Source organism: Macaca mulatta, chromosome 8 (genome assembly GCF_049350105.2).
Source record: "Macaca mulatta isolate MMU2019108-1 chromosome 8, T2T-MMU8v2.0, whole genome shotgun sequence".
In the NCBI taxonomy this organism is placed as follows: domain Eukaryota; kingdom Metazoa; phylum Chordata; class Mammalia; order Primates; family Cercopithecidae; genus Macaca; species Macaca mulatta.
Window position 1 is genome coordinate 40041023 of NC_133413.1, and position 16527 is coordinate 40057549.

The window sequence follows — 16527 nt, forward strand, 5'->3', positions numbered from 1 at the left end:
AATCCCAGCTACTCGGGAGACTGAGGCAAAAGAATCGCTTGAACCTGGGGCGGAGGTTGCAGTGAGCCAAGATCGCACCACTGCGCTCCAGCCTGGGCAACAGAGCGAGACTCTGTCTCAAAAGAAAAAACAAAACAACAAGAAAACACACAATTTTGCGACCATATGTTAAAACTGCTACAATAATATGTATTTGGGAGGAGATACTTAGAGCAAGCATCCCTTTGGAGTACCCTCTCTTTGGAGTACCAACACCTGATTTTAGTTTTTATCACCAATTTTAAAATGTCACCTGGCAACTCAGATCTTTCTTCAATTTTGTTGAAAACCAATAATTGAGAACCAATTGGGAAATCAGTATCTACATATTTTCCATGGCGTTCAGTGGCCCAGACGTTCCTACCCTATTGGTGGACACATCGCTGTAAGATTGGAGTGAGGATTGGCGAGGGGTGCGCCGTTCTTGTGTAAAGCGGGAGAAGAGTCTATTGTTAGGCAACATTTTAGGATATAGGATAATAAACATTGGTGTCCTGAAAACGTTCCTGGCCGCAACACTCCTAGAGCTTTGCATTCTCCAGTTTGGAAACCATGGCTCTGAAAGACTCAACTCACTCCAGTGATGCCAGCCACCAGCTACTGTCGATGACTTCGCAAGTTCGTACTTTCAGTCCACACCTCTTCCTTTCGCTGGGCACCAAACTTGTCTACATTCCGAGTGTCCCGGCACCCCCCCGGGCTTCGCTTTCCACCTCTCACACTAGGAAGCGGCAAGCCGCTTCTGGTGCCCACGCCGACCCTCTGCTGCCCGGCCTGGGTCCTCCACCCTCGCCCCTGGAATCGGCCTCCCTAGATTCCCTTCCCTCTGAAGGTCATTTGGAAACGGGCTCCAGGGAGCGACCCTGCGCAGAAAACCAAATTCCATCCGGGTTGGGCAGGGAGTGCTAGTCTCCAAGGAAGACGTTTCCCACTTTCAGTGGTGAGGAGTGTTCGGTGGCACGGCCAGCGCTCTCAAAGCTCCTCCTCTACGCGGGGATATCCAGTCGTAGCCACGAAAATACGCTGCATCCGTCCCTGATTCCAAAGGAAGTCCTAGAGGGAGTCCTACCAACCATCTAGCTTCCTCCGCCTTCCCCGTGCCAGGCGAGCGGCCACCGCAGGCTTGGAGGCCCGGCCCACCTCTGCCCGCGCGCCTGGCCTTAAAGCGGTAGTGTAGTTAGGCTTCCTCAGGCAGGCAGTGGACCCACCGCGGGCTTTTCCTGTTTGAAGACTACAGCGTCTCACAACAACGCGCGCGAGAAGAGAGGGTACTCTCGCGAGAAGTCTAGGGGTGGCCGTGATGGCGGCGGCGGGAGCAGGACCCGGCCAGGAAGCGGGTGCCGGGCCTGGCCCAGGAGCGGCCGCAAATGCAACAGCTGCAGAAGAGGGGGAGATGAAGCCGGTGGCAGCGGGAGCAGCCGCTCCTCCTGGAGAGGGGACCTCTGCTCCTCCGACAGCTGAGCCCAGTTCCGGCGAGGCTGAAGGCGGGTAAGAGGTCCTGCGGCCAGAGGAGGACGCGGGAGGGAGGCCCGCCCCTCGCGAATCCCGCGGCTCTTGGAGCCCTGCCGCCCGCCCCCTGCGAACCCAGGCCCCGTCGCCAATGGCTCGCCCTGCCCCTGCGCAGCTTGGCCCGTCCTCTCTCAAGTATATCTCAGATAACGCCCCTTTCGCACCTTTCACGGGCGGTGGGAGTTGAGGCGCCTGTCATTATCACTGACTCTTGCACCCCGGCAGGAAGCTGGTAGCTCACTCTTTAACGGGAGGCCTTCACATATTCCAGGAAAAAAAAAAAAAAAAAAAGAACTACTTTGCAGTGCCAGACTGGAAGAAGTAACGGTCACTCTGAAAACAGGGTGGGAGAGCTGCCTCTCCTTGAACCTCTCCCAGGACCAACTCTAACCCAGGTAGATTTGTCTGTAAAAGCCGATTAGGCGTCCCTGTGCTCCGTGGGTCCGCCACTGTCTTGTCCACCTTCTCAATATCCTGACAGTACCTTGGGCATCCAGTCTGAGAACAGGCGTAGCTGAAAAAGCTGCAGGAATATGAAGTTCGACTGTAATTTGATCATCATTTTTGGGAATAGGTATTTTGAGGTTTGTTTGTATTGAGAATTCTTGCTTGAGCTCTTTCATTATCTTATAGGGAGGCAAACTTGGTCGATGTAAGCGGTGGTTTGGAGACAGAATCATCTAATGGAAAAGATACACTAGTAAGTATTTCTTTTTAGTTGTTTGCAAGACAACATAGGGTTTGGTTTAAAATTTTTTTTTTTTGCGGCGGAGCCTCACTCTGTCGCCCAGGCTGGAATGCAGTGGCGCGATCTGGGCTCACTGCAACCTCCTCCCGGGTTTCTGCGATTCTCCTGCCTCACCCTTCCAAATAGCTGGGATTACAGGCACCTGCCAACACACCCAGCTACTTTTTTTTTTTTTGTATTTTTAGTAGAGACGGGGTTTCACGATGTTGGCCACGCTGGTCTCCAACTCCTGACCTCAGGTGATTCTCCCTCCTCGGCCTCCCAAAGTGCTGGGATTACAGGCTTGAGATACCGCACACGGCCTTGTTCTTAAATTTTTAAGCGAATCAAAAATACATTCAGTCTAGGCACGGTGGCTCATGCCTGTAATCCCAGCACTTTGGGAGGCTGAGACCAGCCTGGGCAACATAGGGAGACCCTTGTCTCTTAAAAAAATAAAATAAAGTAAAATATTTTATTCAAGTCAACTGTTTTGATTCTCGAATTGCTCTGACACAGGAAGGTGCTGGGGATACGTCAGAGGTGATGGATACTCAGGCGGGCTCCGTGGATGAAGAGAATGGCCGACAGTTGGGTGAAGTAGAGCTGCAATGTGGGATTTGTACAAAATGGTTCACGGCTGACACATTTGGCATAGATACCTCGTGAGTACTTTTCATAGTTTTTGTAAGAATTACTTGGTAAAATAAATCTGAACATGCTCAACAGTTAGTTTCTGGGCAAAATAAATGCGAAGTATTTCCTATATCTCCTGACTCCTATTCAGCAAGTAGGATGTTGAATCGGGGATTGTTTTAATTCCCTTAGCATGTTATCTGCTTACTGACGGCACAGCCCTGATAGATACAATGGTGGGTATTGTCCCTCCATTTGAGTTTACAACCTGGTTTGGAGACAAAAAAAAAAATGCAATTACAAACTGTTACATAAACAAATTTAGGACAATATAAACCTTGTGTTGGTGTTTTGGATTTTTCAGAAAGAATTAGTGTATATGTGGATAAAGCCTGTTGTCCCAAATTTGAGATGACCCATGCTCTTTATGCCTGAACCGTCCTCTTTTTCCTTTCTCATTGCTGCTGACTTACTCCTTTAGGTATGTTGTCTGCTCTCCTCAGCAAAGCTATTTCCAATCATGTGCCTCTTCTAGTGAATTAAAATAATATTGTGATTGAGAATGAAAGACTTTTTTCCTTATACCGACTCCTGTCTATTGGAATAACTATACTGCTCGCTCTTTGTAATGTTCTTTATGGTCTGTATTATACTAATACATTTATATAAGACTATATAAAAATAAGGCTGCATATGTGTGTGTTTTCTTGTTTTTTTCTTGCAACCGGGTCTCGCTCTGCCGCCCAGGCTGGAGTGCAATGGCAGGATCACAGCTTGCTGCAGCCTCGAACTTCTGAGCTCAAGGAATCCTCCTGCCTCACCCTTCCAAAGTGTTGGGATTACCTGCATGAGCCACCACACCCAGCTTTCCTTTATAATCTGTTGTATACTTTCTAGTTAAAAGGTTAAAATGGGTTTTAGAAATGCTGATGTCTCAATTAACATGTGACTTGTGATTTAGGAAGGAGTGTTTTTAAAAAGAAAGAAAAATACTGAAGGATCAGGAAGAAATAATTGATCTTGGTAGCAACATCTGTTGGGAAAACACACTAGCTAAGTGAGCCTGGTCTCTTAGAGAGGCCTAAGATAGGGCCACTTTTGCCGGAAGAATTTGTTTGGATAGACAGTTTAGGAAAGGAAATTTACTAGTGAGATAACTGGGAGGAATTCAAGGAAAAATCAAATCACAGTTCAAAATTTTGATAGCTTTGGAGACAAGAGTTTGTAACTGAACTTGAAAAGTTGTATCTAAAGCCCAGTTAGATCCTATCCGTGGTATCAAGTTTAAAAAAGGTGAGGGGCGGGGGCCAGGCACAGTGGCTCACGCCTGTAATCCCAGCACTTTGGGAGGCCGAGGCAGGCTGATCACGAGGTCGGGAGTTGGAAACGAGCCTGACCGATATGGTGAAACCCCATCTCCAAAAAAAATACAAAAATTAGCTGGGTGCAGTGTTGCATGCCTGTAGTCCCGGCTACTTGGGAGGCAGGAGAATCACTTGAACCCGGGAAGCGGAGGTTGCACTCCAGCCTGGGTGACAGAGTGAGACTCCGTCTCAAAAAAAAAAAAAAGGCAAGGCATGGTGGCTGACACCTGTAATCCCAGCACTTTAGGAGGTGGAGACAGGAGGATGACTTGAGCCCAGGCGTTCTAGACCAGCCTAGGCAACATAGTGCAATCCTGTCTCTATGAGAAATAGAAAAAATGAGCTAGGGCTGGGCGCGGTGGCTCAAGCCTGTAATCCCAGCACTTTGGGAGGCCGAGACGGGTGGATCACGAGGTCAGGAGATCGAGACCATCCTGGCTAACACGGTGAAACCCCGTCTCTACTAAAAAATACAAAAAACTAGCCGGGCGAGGTGGCGGGCGCCTGTAGTCCCAGCTACTCGGGAGGCTGAGGCAGGAGAATGGCGGGAACCCGGGAGGCGGAGCTTGCAGTGAGCCGAGATCTGGTCACTGCGCTCCAGCCTGGGCGACAGAGCAAGACTCCGTCTCAAAAAAAAAAAAAAAAAGAAAAAGAAAAAATGAGCTAGGCATGGTGATGCACCCCTGTAGTACCAGCTACTCAGGAGTTTTAGGTGGGAGGATTGCTTAAGCGCCACGAGGCTGCAGTGAGCCATGATTGTACCACTGCACTCCTGCCTGGGTAACAGAGTGAGACCCTGTCCCCCCCCCAAAAAAAATAAAGCCCAGTTAGGTGGGATGGATTATCTTTTGCAACTGAGATAGAGAATGTGAGCTAGCAGGGTATGAAAAAGGCTGCTCTTTACACCTGTTTGTGTGAATTAAAATAACTATTTACCTACCTATCTTTAGTATGAGGCTTTGCCTTCTGTAAATGAGTTTATCACAATAAACTGTTTAACAGAAGAGGTTCTACAGAGAAGTGAAGGTAAGGAAACTCAGCCTTAACATTTGTAAGAATGTTTCTTAATTCCATGAGGGTAACAATAGTTGGTAAATGCTTGGTAGTCTTCTCTGAGGATACCCTAAGCTAGTTTCAGAGTCCAAGATAAACCTTTGTTCTGGTTTCTTCTCTTCTAGCTTAAGCCATTTATACTAAAGGTCTTCTGTCCTTCTGTTACTTTGCCCTTTGCAAGACTAAACTCCTGTCCTTTTCCTGTCACCCTGTGCAATCACTACCATGTTTCCTCAAATGCGTTGATTCCTCTGTTGCATCCCGTGTCTGCCATATTGTCTTTCCCCTCCTGGCCTCTTCCTCTCTTGACTTCAAATAGGCAAGTCTTCTCTTGATGTCAGGTGATCTACCTGTCTTGGCCTCTCAAAGTTCTGGGATTACAGGCATGAGCCACCACGCCTGGCCTAGTTATCTACATTTTTAATTCATTTTTTCTTACATTCTGCCTGCCCTTTCCAACCACATCATTGACACCATAGAGATATACCTTAGACTACTTTGTCCTTTTCTACAGCTGGCCTGGCATATTCTTTTTAGGTGCTCAAAAAATAAACTAACAAGATACCTTGTAAAAACAAGTGAGAACCTTCTAGATGCCGAATTGTCCAGTATAATGGATAAGGTCTTATTAATTTTTGTGACAGAAAAATCCAGGTATTTATAAGAATATGAGCCCGGTTTTGGTTTTGACAACCTTTTTACATTTTAAGACTATGTTAACATATTAACATTTTAATTTACCTGTCACTGAGGGGAATGGATGCATGTTAACTTCTCATAAAGAAGTGTACAGCCTGGGCAACATGGTGAAAGCCTAACTCCATAAAAAAAATACAAAAATTAGCTGGGCATGGTGGCTCATTCTTGTATCCCAGCTACTTGGGGGACTGAAGTGGGAGAATCAACCTGAGCCAGGGAAGGTCAAGTCTGCAGTGAGCTATGATTGTAACACTGCACTCCAGCCTGGGTGGCAGAGTGAGACCCTGTCTTAAAAAAAAAAAAAAAAAGAAGAAGAAGAAGTGTGTGTATTCACAAGTTCACTAATGTGTATAATTTGTCTCTTCTGTAGATCCTGTCTACCTTTCATGACCAACTACAGTTTTCACTGCAATGTCTGCCATCACAGTGGGAATACCTATTTCCTCCGGAAACAAGCAAGTAAGAACAAACTCTGGAGTATTAGAAGATGATTATGCACTGGAAAAGAAAAGGGATCTGGGCTTAGCAGAATCAGGAGACCTTTGCCTAGTAGCTGGTATAAGTTCAGTTGGGGTTTAGCTCTGAATAATTGCAGTTGCCCATTTCAGGTCACATGATGACTCCATTTTGCTGCTGTAATTGCTATTTTCTGGACCACTTATTAATTATTCCCTTGGTAATAGAGATATAGTACTATAGATAACTGTTTCTTCCTTTTTGTTTTTGATAGACTTGAAGGAAATGTGCCTTAGTGCTTTGGCCAACCTGACATGGCAGTCCCGAACACAGGATGAACATCCGAAGACAATGTTCTCCAAAGATAAGGTAGAGGTGGAATTAGTGTAATTGCAATTATACTAAAGAGTTAGGTGGAACTTCTAAATATACTCCCTAACAAGTACTTTCTTCCCAGTTTTTAATGAATATATGACAGTGGATTCAGTGATTACCTTGTTCTTTTTTTCTTTTTTTTTCAAGACGGAGTCTTGCTCTATTGTCCAGGCTGCAGCGCAGTGATGCAGTCTCAGCTCACTGCATCCTCTGCCTCCTGGGTTCCAGCGATTCTCCTGCCTCAGCTTCCCGAGTAGCTGGGATTACAGGCTTGCGCCACCACGCCTGGCTAATTTTTTCTATTTTTGGTGGAGACAGGATTTCACTGTGTTGGCCAGGCTGGTCTCCAGCTGACCTCATGATCCCCCGCCTTGGCCTCCCAAAGTGCTGGGATTACAGGTGTGAGCCACCGCACCTGGCCTGTTCTGTTTTTTTTTTAAGAGAGAGTCTCACTCTGTCACCCAGGCTAGAGTGCAGTGGTGTGATTATGGCTCACTGCAGCCTTGACCTCCTGGGCTAAAGCAATTCACCTTCCTTGGCCTCTCAAAGTGCTGGGAGTACAGATGTGAGCCACTGCGCGTGGCCCATTTTTAGTTTATTTTTTCCAAAATTATTTTGAAAATTTTCAAGGTGGAATGTAGTGACACCATCATGGCTCACTGAAGCCTTGACCTCCTAGGTTCAGGTGATCTTCCCACCTCAGCCTGTCGAGTAGCTGGGACTCCAGGTGCACGCCACCACACCCAACTCATTTTTGTGTGTGTTTTTTTTTTTAAGAGACAGGGTTTCGCCACGTTGCCCAGGCTGGTCGAACTCCTGTGCTCAAGTGATCCGTCCGCCTCGGCCTCCCAAGTTGTTGGGATTACAGGTGTGAGCCACTGCACCTGGCCCGTTTCTTCTTCGATTTGCCAGTTAACATTTTGCTACATTTGTTTTATCTCCCCCATCTCTGTTTTTCTTTTAAGCTGTATGAGACTACCTTGTAGGTATATTTTACCCAATATTCTGTTAATACAACCACAATGCAATGATCATAGTAAAGAAATTTAACATTGGTGCAGTACTACTAATTTACAGTTCATATTTGTAGTTTCTCAGGATTATTTTTGTGTTAATAATATCCTCCTCCATAGCATCTTCCTTAATCCAGGATCTGGTTAGGATCACCCGTTACATTTAGTTGTAATGACTCTTTTGTCCCTAATCAATTAATAAAACAATTCCTTTATTCAATTGGGTTTTGCTCTATTACCCAGCCCGAAGTGCAGTGGCACAGTCACGGCTCACTACAGCCTCAACCTCCTGGGTTCAAGCTATTCTCCCACCTCAGCCTCCCGAGCAGCTGCACTCATGCTACCACATCCAGCTAATTAAAAAAAAATTTTTATTGGAGATGTGGTCTCACTATGTTGCCCAGCTGGTTTTGACCTCCTGGGCTCAAGTGATCCTCCTGCCTTGGCCTCCCAAAGCTCTGGGAAGACAGGCATGAACCAACACACCCAGCTCCTTCATTTATTTATTTAATGAATTAAAAATTTTAAAGTGCTTAGACAGTTGTTTGGCATGATATTCCTCAATTTGCATTTGACTGTTTCTTCATGATTAGGTTCAGGTTAAACTTTTTTTTTCCTCTTTAATAGGGACGGGTCTCACTATGTTGCCCAGGCTGGTCTTACACTCCTGGGCTCAAGCAGTCCACTGGCTCTGGCCTCCCAAGGTGCTGAGATTAAAGTTGTGAGCCACTGTGCCTGGCCATGTGTTAAACATTTTTGGCAAGATTATATAGGTATCGTGTGTTTTTTAGACCGCCACATCAGGAGGTATATAAGATATTGGTTTGTTTTATTATTAGTGATCCTAAATTTGAGTAGTTGGTTAAGGAGGGAGCATTTTTATCTTTGTGCTAAGTAATCCTTAAGCCATACATGGAGATTATGTGAGTACCTTATTCTCCTACTCCTTTCAACTAGTGATTTTAGCCACCATTGATTATCCAACCCTGAATCAGTTGTTAGAGTAGTGGTTGTAAATCAGAATACATTCTTCAGTTGCAAGTCTTCTGTAAATAACTTCCCCTCATTCTTTTTTTTCCCTTTGAAATATCACTGTGGATTTTTTTTAAAAAATCAATGTGTCCATTGTTGGAAATTTTTTTTTTTTAAATTGAGATGGAGTCTGGCTCTGTCACCCCGGCTAGAGTGCAGTGGTGCGATGTTTTGGCTCACTGCAACTTCTGCCTCCTGGGTTCAAGTAATTATCCTGCCTCAGCTTCCTGAGTAGCTGGGACTACTGGCGCATGCAACCATGCTTGGCTAATTTTTGTATTTTTTGGTAGAGACAGGGTTTAACCATGTTGGCCAGGCTGGTCTCAAACTTCTGACCTCAAGTGATCTACCCACCTCAGCCTCCCAAAGTGCTGGGATTACAAGCGTGTGCCACTGTGCCCACACTTGCAAATGTTGTTGCATTTTTTTTATTTCTGACCCTCAGATTGTCCCAGATTCAACCATTGTAGCCCTATTGGACTGACTCCTGAAACTCTTTGATACGCCCCCATCCATTTTTGAACTCTTCCTTACTTTCTGGAATAACAAAATATTCCAGGCTTTCTTTGTACTTCCCCTGGTTCCTTTTAGTAAAGATTTAGTTTTCATGGAACTAACTCTGGTGGTGGAACTTTAGAAGATTATCTACATAGGAGGCCAGAAGATGAAGGTCAAAAGTCGTTTCAGTCGTGTAAGCAGGAGTTGGTGAGAGCCACAGTCACAGCAGTGGGGATGGAAGGGAGGCCTGATTGGAATGACATTTCTGAAATTTTGAAATTTATTTGGTGACCGTTTAGGTATAAAAATTGTGAGAGAAGCCGGGCACGGTGGCTCAAGCCTGTAATCCCAGCACTTTGGGAGGCCGAGACGGGTGGATCACAAGGTCAGGAGATCGAGACCATCCTGGCTAACCCGGTGAAACCCCGTTTCTACTAAAAAATACAAAAAACTAGCCAGGCGAGGTGGCGAGCACCTGTAATCCCAGCTACTCGGAGGCTGAGGCAGGAGAATGGCGTAAACTCGGGAGGTGGAGCTTGCAGTGAGCTGAGATCCGGCCACTGCACTCCAGCCTGGGCGACAGAGCGAGACTCTGTCTCAAAAAAAAAAAAAAATTGTGAGAGAAGAGTCAAGGACAGCTCTTATTGTATCTAGCTTATTTGGGTGATTACTGGTTCTAAGTTATCGGGAGCAAGAATAGAAATCTGAAAAGCAGATTTATGAGGTAAGATACCAAGTTCCATTTTAGTCACAAGAAGTTTGAGGTCCCTTTAGGATGTCCAGATAGATATGTCTCAGCTGGTAGAAATAGGAGCTCAAGAGAGAATAATTTGGGAGTCATCTTCTAATTGATAACCAAGGGACTGTGACAGAGCTTTTCCCTCCAACTGGAGTGTAAGCCCCACATGGCTAAGGTTTGTTTCTACTTGTGGAAATCCCCATAATCTGTATATTGTGTGTATACAATGAAATATTCAGTGATTAAAAGACAAACATGTAAACCTTGTATAACATTTTGGGGGGAAAAAACTAACATGGATTTTTCTCTTGATTCTAACAAGGTCTTTGAAAAATGCTGTTTTCTTTCTTTGTCAGCATATTTTTGACTGCAGTGGTAATAGTCTTAATTTATTTTTAAAATTAGGATATTATACCATTTATTGATAAATACTGGGAGTGCATGACAACCAGACAGAGACCTGGGAAAATGACTTGGCCAAATAACATTGTTAAAACAATGGTAAGTAGACTAAAATTGATTAGACTTGACATTTAAGAAACCATTGTTCTTCGTAAGAATTAAATAATATTTTATCGTCTCACTGTGAAATGATAAAATTAGAACAACTTAATGTTATATCTTTGAGTGTGAGATACAGCTAATTGTGAATTTTAATAGTTTTTGGACACAGAATCAGTGAGATGCATATTGTGTCTTATGTGAACATTGCCCACATACACCTGGTTTTATGTATTGAAACTTTTGTCCACGGTACTTTTGCAAGAATAATTTTGTATTGAAATTAGAGACCATTTCTTTTCTTCTATTAAAAAAAATGTTATGGGCAATATTGTCCTTAAAATTAAAGAGAACACCTGGGGAGAAGTCAACAGCAAGCTGTTAACAGTGCTTATCTTTGTGAGATAGAAGGATAGGTGAGGAGTATGAAAAACTTGGGCACTCTTCGTGTTTTCTCTGTTTGAATTTTTTGATGGTAACAGATTATTTCTTAGAAGGAAAAACAATACTATCTTTTTTGGACACTACACCTAGGAACTGACTTTTGGAGTTGGTGGTTGATTCTTCATCCCATACTTTTCAGTATAAAATGTTCATTAATAGTAAACCACCGCTTCTTTTTAGAGTAAAGAAAGAGATGTGTTCTTGGTAAAGGAACACCCAGATCCAGGGAGCAAAGACCCAGAAGAAGATTACCCCAAATTTGGACTTTTGGATCAGGTACATTAATATGTTTTATATTTACTTTTTGATTTTAAGCCACTTGGGGATAGGGAGTCAGGTTCTGTTTACATGTGTATATTTGCCACATAACACACTGCCATTACATGCGCATAGCATCGTGGACTCCAAAAAAATAGTGAGTGATACGAGAGTACTCACCTTCAACCAAGAGATCAGTGTCTTACAGTGTTTTAGTTGTGGGTCTTCTCCAAAATGTTATGAATTTCTTCAAATCACTTTTTTTTAACTTTAGTTTCCTCACTTGTAACATGTAAAAAATGCTATTTCAAATTACTTCTAGTCTTTCTGACATCTCAAATTTTGCTCTTAAAAACATTCTTTGTTGTGAAAATAATTTGTTATGAAGAATTTGTGTTGCATATCTAACATAACAGGCAAATGAAAATTGCCATTTTTTTGTTCAACAGCAGGGTTCACATTTGGCCAGTCAGAATGTCAATTTTTTTTTTTTTTTTTTTTGAGACGGAGTCTTGCTCTGTAGCCCGGGCTGGAGTGCAGTGGCCGGATCTCAGCTCACTGCAAGCTCCGCCTCCCGGGTTTAGGCCATTCTCCTGCCTCAGCCTCCAGAGTAGCTGGGACTACAGGCGCCCGCCACCTCTCCCGGCTAGTTTTTTGTATTTTTAGTAGAGACGGGGTTTCACGGTGTTAGCCAGGATGGTCTCGATCTCCTGACCTCGTGATCCGCCCGTCTCGGCCTCCCAAAGTGCTGGGATTACAGGCTTGAGCCACCGCGCCCGGCCTTAGAATGTCAAATCTTAAAGCTGTGTCTTTACACGTTTTATTTGCCATCTTTGAAAATGCAAGATTCAGCCCGGTGCAGTGGCTCATGCCTGTAATCCTAGCACTTTGGGAGGCTGAGGCAGGAGGATTGCTTGAGTCCAAGAGTTCGAGACCAGCCTGGACAATATAGCAAGACCCGTCTCTCAAAAAAAAAAAAATGCAAGATTTCACATAGAAATTTAGATTTCTGTCTTGTAAAATGAAAACATCTGACTACATGGGGCCTGAATTCCCACAGGAGCTGAGTGAATGGGGCTTAGGCACTCTGGTTTGCCCTGTGCCCTCTCGTGCCTCTACCAAGGTTGATTGATTAATTGCCACTTATCGCCATTCTGAAACTATTCTGGTCCTTACACTTGGCCTGCCTCACGCATACTTGCAAGAGTGCTTGCTGGTCCACAAAACACCCAAGTTTGGGACCCTGCAAGCTTCATTGTTTAGAATTGTCGATTTCAGGCCTGGCGTGGTGGCACATGCCTGTAATCCCAGCACTTTGGGAGGTTGAGGCGGGCAGATCACTTGAGGTCAGGAGTTCAAGACCAGCCTGGCCAACACGGTAAAACTCTGTCTCTACTGAAAATATAAAAATTAGGCTGGGCATGGTGGCTCACGCCTGTAATCCCAGCACTTTCGGAGGCCAAGGCAAGTGGATCACCTGAGGTTGGGAGTTTTGAGACCAACCTAGCCAACACGGTGAAACCCCGTCTTTACTAAAAAATACAGAAATTTATCTGGGTGTGACAGCAGGCGCCTGTAAATCCCAGCTACTTGGGAGGCTGAGGCAAGAGAATCGCTTGAACCTGGGAGGCAGAGGTTTCAGTAAGCCAGTATCAGTGCCACTGCACTCCAGCCTGGGCGACAAGAGTGAAAATCTGTCTCAAAAAAAAAAAAAAAAAAAAAAATTAGCCGGGCATGGTGGTGTGCACCTATAGTCCCAGCTACTCGGGAGGGTAAACCAAGAGAATCGCTTGAACCTGGGAGGCAGAAGTTGTAGTAAGCTGAGATTGTGCCACTGCGCTACAGACTGGGCAACAGAGTGAGACTCCATCTAAAAAAAAAAAAAAAAGGTCAATTTTAGTTCCCATTCTGTTAGAATTTCTCTTGTTTTATGAGCATCCAGATTGACTGACTTATGTAGACTCCTATTTTAATTGGATATATTTTTGCAGGACCTTAGTAACATTGGTCCTGCTTACGACAACCAAAAACAGAGCAGTGCTGTGTCTACTAGTGGGAATCTAAATGGTAAGTGTTTACATGTCTCATTGCTGAAATATTTGGAAGCTATTGAATCCAGTTGTTCCTAGAATTGGCCTTTCTTTGGGTTGACTCTTAACCTGGATACTTACTAAGATGCTTTTATAGTTCAAGCTCAATTTTTAGGAGCTAGCCAAGGATTTGGCAGATGGTAATAGAGGAGAACTTTTTGTCACTTTACAACACAGTTTGCTCTTGAGTGAGACAGGCCTAGCATAAAACAAGGAACCATTTCAAGGTCAGATTTGCTGTGTTTATATCTGTATCCTTGTAACTAACATTAAATTTAGAAAGATTCAGCTCCTCTCCACTCTTTTTCTGCTATTCAGTTCTTACTTTTAACAGATTTCCTGTGCCCATCTTCTAATTTTTCTTGCCCTGAAACTTCAGCTCATTCATGTGATAGCATTTCTATATTAACCACCCAATACAGCTTGTTCTTCTGTTAACCCTTCTAATAATGGGAAAAGCCCTCGTTACTAATGGTTATCTAATACGAGTTGGGGTGGCTGAGAGATTTTAGCTGTTCATCTGATACATGGCATCATTAACCTGTCTTTTGGAGTGGTAGGACTTAAATAGCTGATCGTTTCTACTGTTACTAATATTCTAAGATGGGTTGGAAATAGCTAAGTGTGTTGTTTATCTTTTTACAACATATTTTCCCCTTTTAATTGTTAAAATTTGACAAATACATGGTGCCACTTCTGTTCTTACAGGTGGAGCCACTTTTGGAGGTGAATTCCTCCACTGTCTTCTTTCAGCCTCTCAGACTTAAGTATTTTGTGGTTTGGAAAATGCTTTTTGCTGAGCTGTGGTAGAAGCTAAAACTACATAATTTTGAAGCATTGTGAAAATGGCGGCAATAGCACTTAATATGAAACAGTAGTTGAGTTTAATGTTAGTCTTTAAGAGCTTGTATGTTGTCATATTCTGCCTAACATGGCCAGCTACCCCTCTTTTGTATTGTTTGCTCTGTTCTGGATGGATCTGAAACTTCTTAAAATAATTAAAATGCAAACGACAGTTAAAAATGTAATTCTGGCCGGGCGTGGTGACTCACGCCTGTAATCCCAGCACTTTGGGAGGCCGAGACGGGTGGATCACGAGGTCAGGAGATCGAGACCATCCTGGCTAACACGGTGAAACCCCATCTCTACTAAAAAATACAAAAAACTAGCCGGGCGAGGTGGCGGGCGCCTGTAGTCCCAGCTACTCGGGAGGCTGAGGCAGGAGGATGGCGTGAACCCGGGAGGCGGAGCTTGCAGTGAGCTGAGATCCGGCCACTGCACTCCAGCCTGGGCGACAGAGCGAGACTCCGTCTCAAAAAAAAAAAAAAAAAAATGTAATTCTGGCCAGGCAAGGTGGCTCACGCATGGTATCCCAGCACTTTGGGAGGCCGAGACAGACAGATCACCTGAGGCCAGGAGTTCAAGACCAGCCTGGCCACCATGGCAAAACCCCATCTCTACTAAAAATACAAAAAAATTAGCCGGGCATGGTGGCAGGCACCTGTAATCCCAGCTACTTGGGAGGCTGAGGCAGGAGAATCACTTGAACCCAGGAGGCAGAGGTTGCAGTGAGCCAAGATCATGCCACTGCATTCCAGCTTGGGCAACAGAGCAAGACTCCGTCTCAAAAAAACAAAAACAAAAATGTAATTTTTTTTTATTACAGTGACTTAAACTAGAGATGATGACATTGCAGCAGTTTAACATTAAACTTTGCCGTGTGCGGTGGCTCACGCCTGTAATCCCAGCACTTTGGGAGGCCTAGGTGGGCGGACCACAAGGTCAGGAGGTCGAGACCATCCTGGCTAACACGGTGAAACCCCGTCTCTACTAAAAATACAAAAACTTAGCCAGGCGTGGCAGCGTGCGCCTGTAGTCCCAGCTACTCGGGAGGCTGAGGCAGGAGGATGGCGTGAACCCAGGAGGTGGAGCTTGCAGTGAGCCGAGATCGTATCACTGCACTCCAGCGTGGGCGACAGAGCAAGACTCTGTCTCAAAAAAAAAATAAATAAAAAACTTTTATGAAAAATAGAATAACATCTGAGGTGTTCATCAAAGGAAATTCTTGGCCGGGCGCGGTGGCTCAAGCCTGTAATCCCAGCACTTTGGGAGGCCGAGATGGGCGGATCACGAGGTCAGGAGATTGAGACCATCCTGGCTAACACGGTGAAACCCCGTCTCTACTAAGAAATACAAAAAATAGCCGGGCGAGGTGGCAGCGCCTGTAGTCCCAGCTACTCGGGAGGCTGAGGCAGGAGAATGGCGTGAACCCGGGAGGCGGAGCTTGCAGTGAGCTGAGATCCGGCCACTGCACTCCAGCCTGGGCTACAGAGCAAGACTCCATCTCAAAAAAAAAAAGGAAATTCTGCATAAGTCTGGTCCTGTATATGCAGAATATGACCCACCTTCAATGTCTTGATCCTTTTTATTGCAGCAGAACTGCTGATAATTCCCAAGCTTGCCCCAAATTAAGATTTAGTACTCTGCAGTTGTTTACGTAAAGGTGTTTTCCTGCAGTTCAGGGACATTTCCTGGAAGAAGGAAAAATAAAACTAATTGAGAGGAATTTGAAACGGACAAAATTTTCAAAGTACCTATTTCAGAAATACACAAGGTAATATTCCTTGTGGCTTTAGTATGTAGCTAAATTTTTTGTATAAAATACGTAAATTTTCTATTCATATTAATTGCTTTTAGTTCCACAAACCAGGTTAATCTAACCTGAATTTTAGTACATTGGCACAATCTTAATAAATGTTGTATTGACGAATGGGTATGGAACTAAAACTTGCCTAGCAAATTGAAAGCCTTCTTTCTTATTTGTGTCATGTGCAACCACGATGGAGATCTAGCAGTACTGGAGAGAAACACCTTTTTAGTACTTCTGTTTCTGTTTTCCATGTTGGATGTATTTTGTCTTGTTGGATATTCAAGTTCAATGCTTTAGCAGATATTGTGCCTTTATGATGTTTATGGACTATATTGTGTAGTTCAAGCAAGTGAACATCAACTTACAGTGAGGATAGTCTCTCTTTATGGGTGTTTGTATTAATTTGGATGGAAAAAAAAATGTACCCATACAGTTGTTTTCATT

The 16527-nt window shown here is 44.2% G+C and overlaps 1 protein-coding gene across 3 annotated transcripts in view; it reads left to right on the plus strand.

Annotated features, from left to right (window-relative positions):
- ASH2L (ASH2 like, histone lysine methyltransferase complex subunit) overlaps positions 1–16527 on the plus strand; it is a 68384-nt gene that overhangs the window by 31030 nt on the left and 20827 nt on the right. The window contains exons 1-8 of one of the 3 annotated variants that reach the window (XM_015145171.3): positions 1310–1527; positions 2182–2248; positions 2795–2940; positions 6398–6486; positions 6758–6852; positions 10546–10641; positions 11266–11361; positions 13335–13410. In XM_015145171.3, the coding sequence (XP_015000657.1) occupies positions 1340–1527; positions 2182–2248; positions 2795–2940; positions 6398–6486; positions 6758–6852; positions 10546–10641; positions 11266–11361; positions 13335–13410 (853 nt within the window). In that variant the 5' untranslated portion in view covers positions 1310–1339. Of the gene's footprint in view, positions 1–1309; positions 1528–1554; positions 1944–2181; positions 2249–2794; positions 2941–6397; positions 6487–6757; positions 6853–10545; positions 10642–11265; positions 11362–13334; positions 13411–16527 lie in introns of those variants that run through there. The other 2 variants (XM_028852572.2, XM_077943437.1) reach the window with 2 other exon arrangements.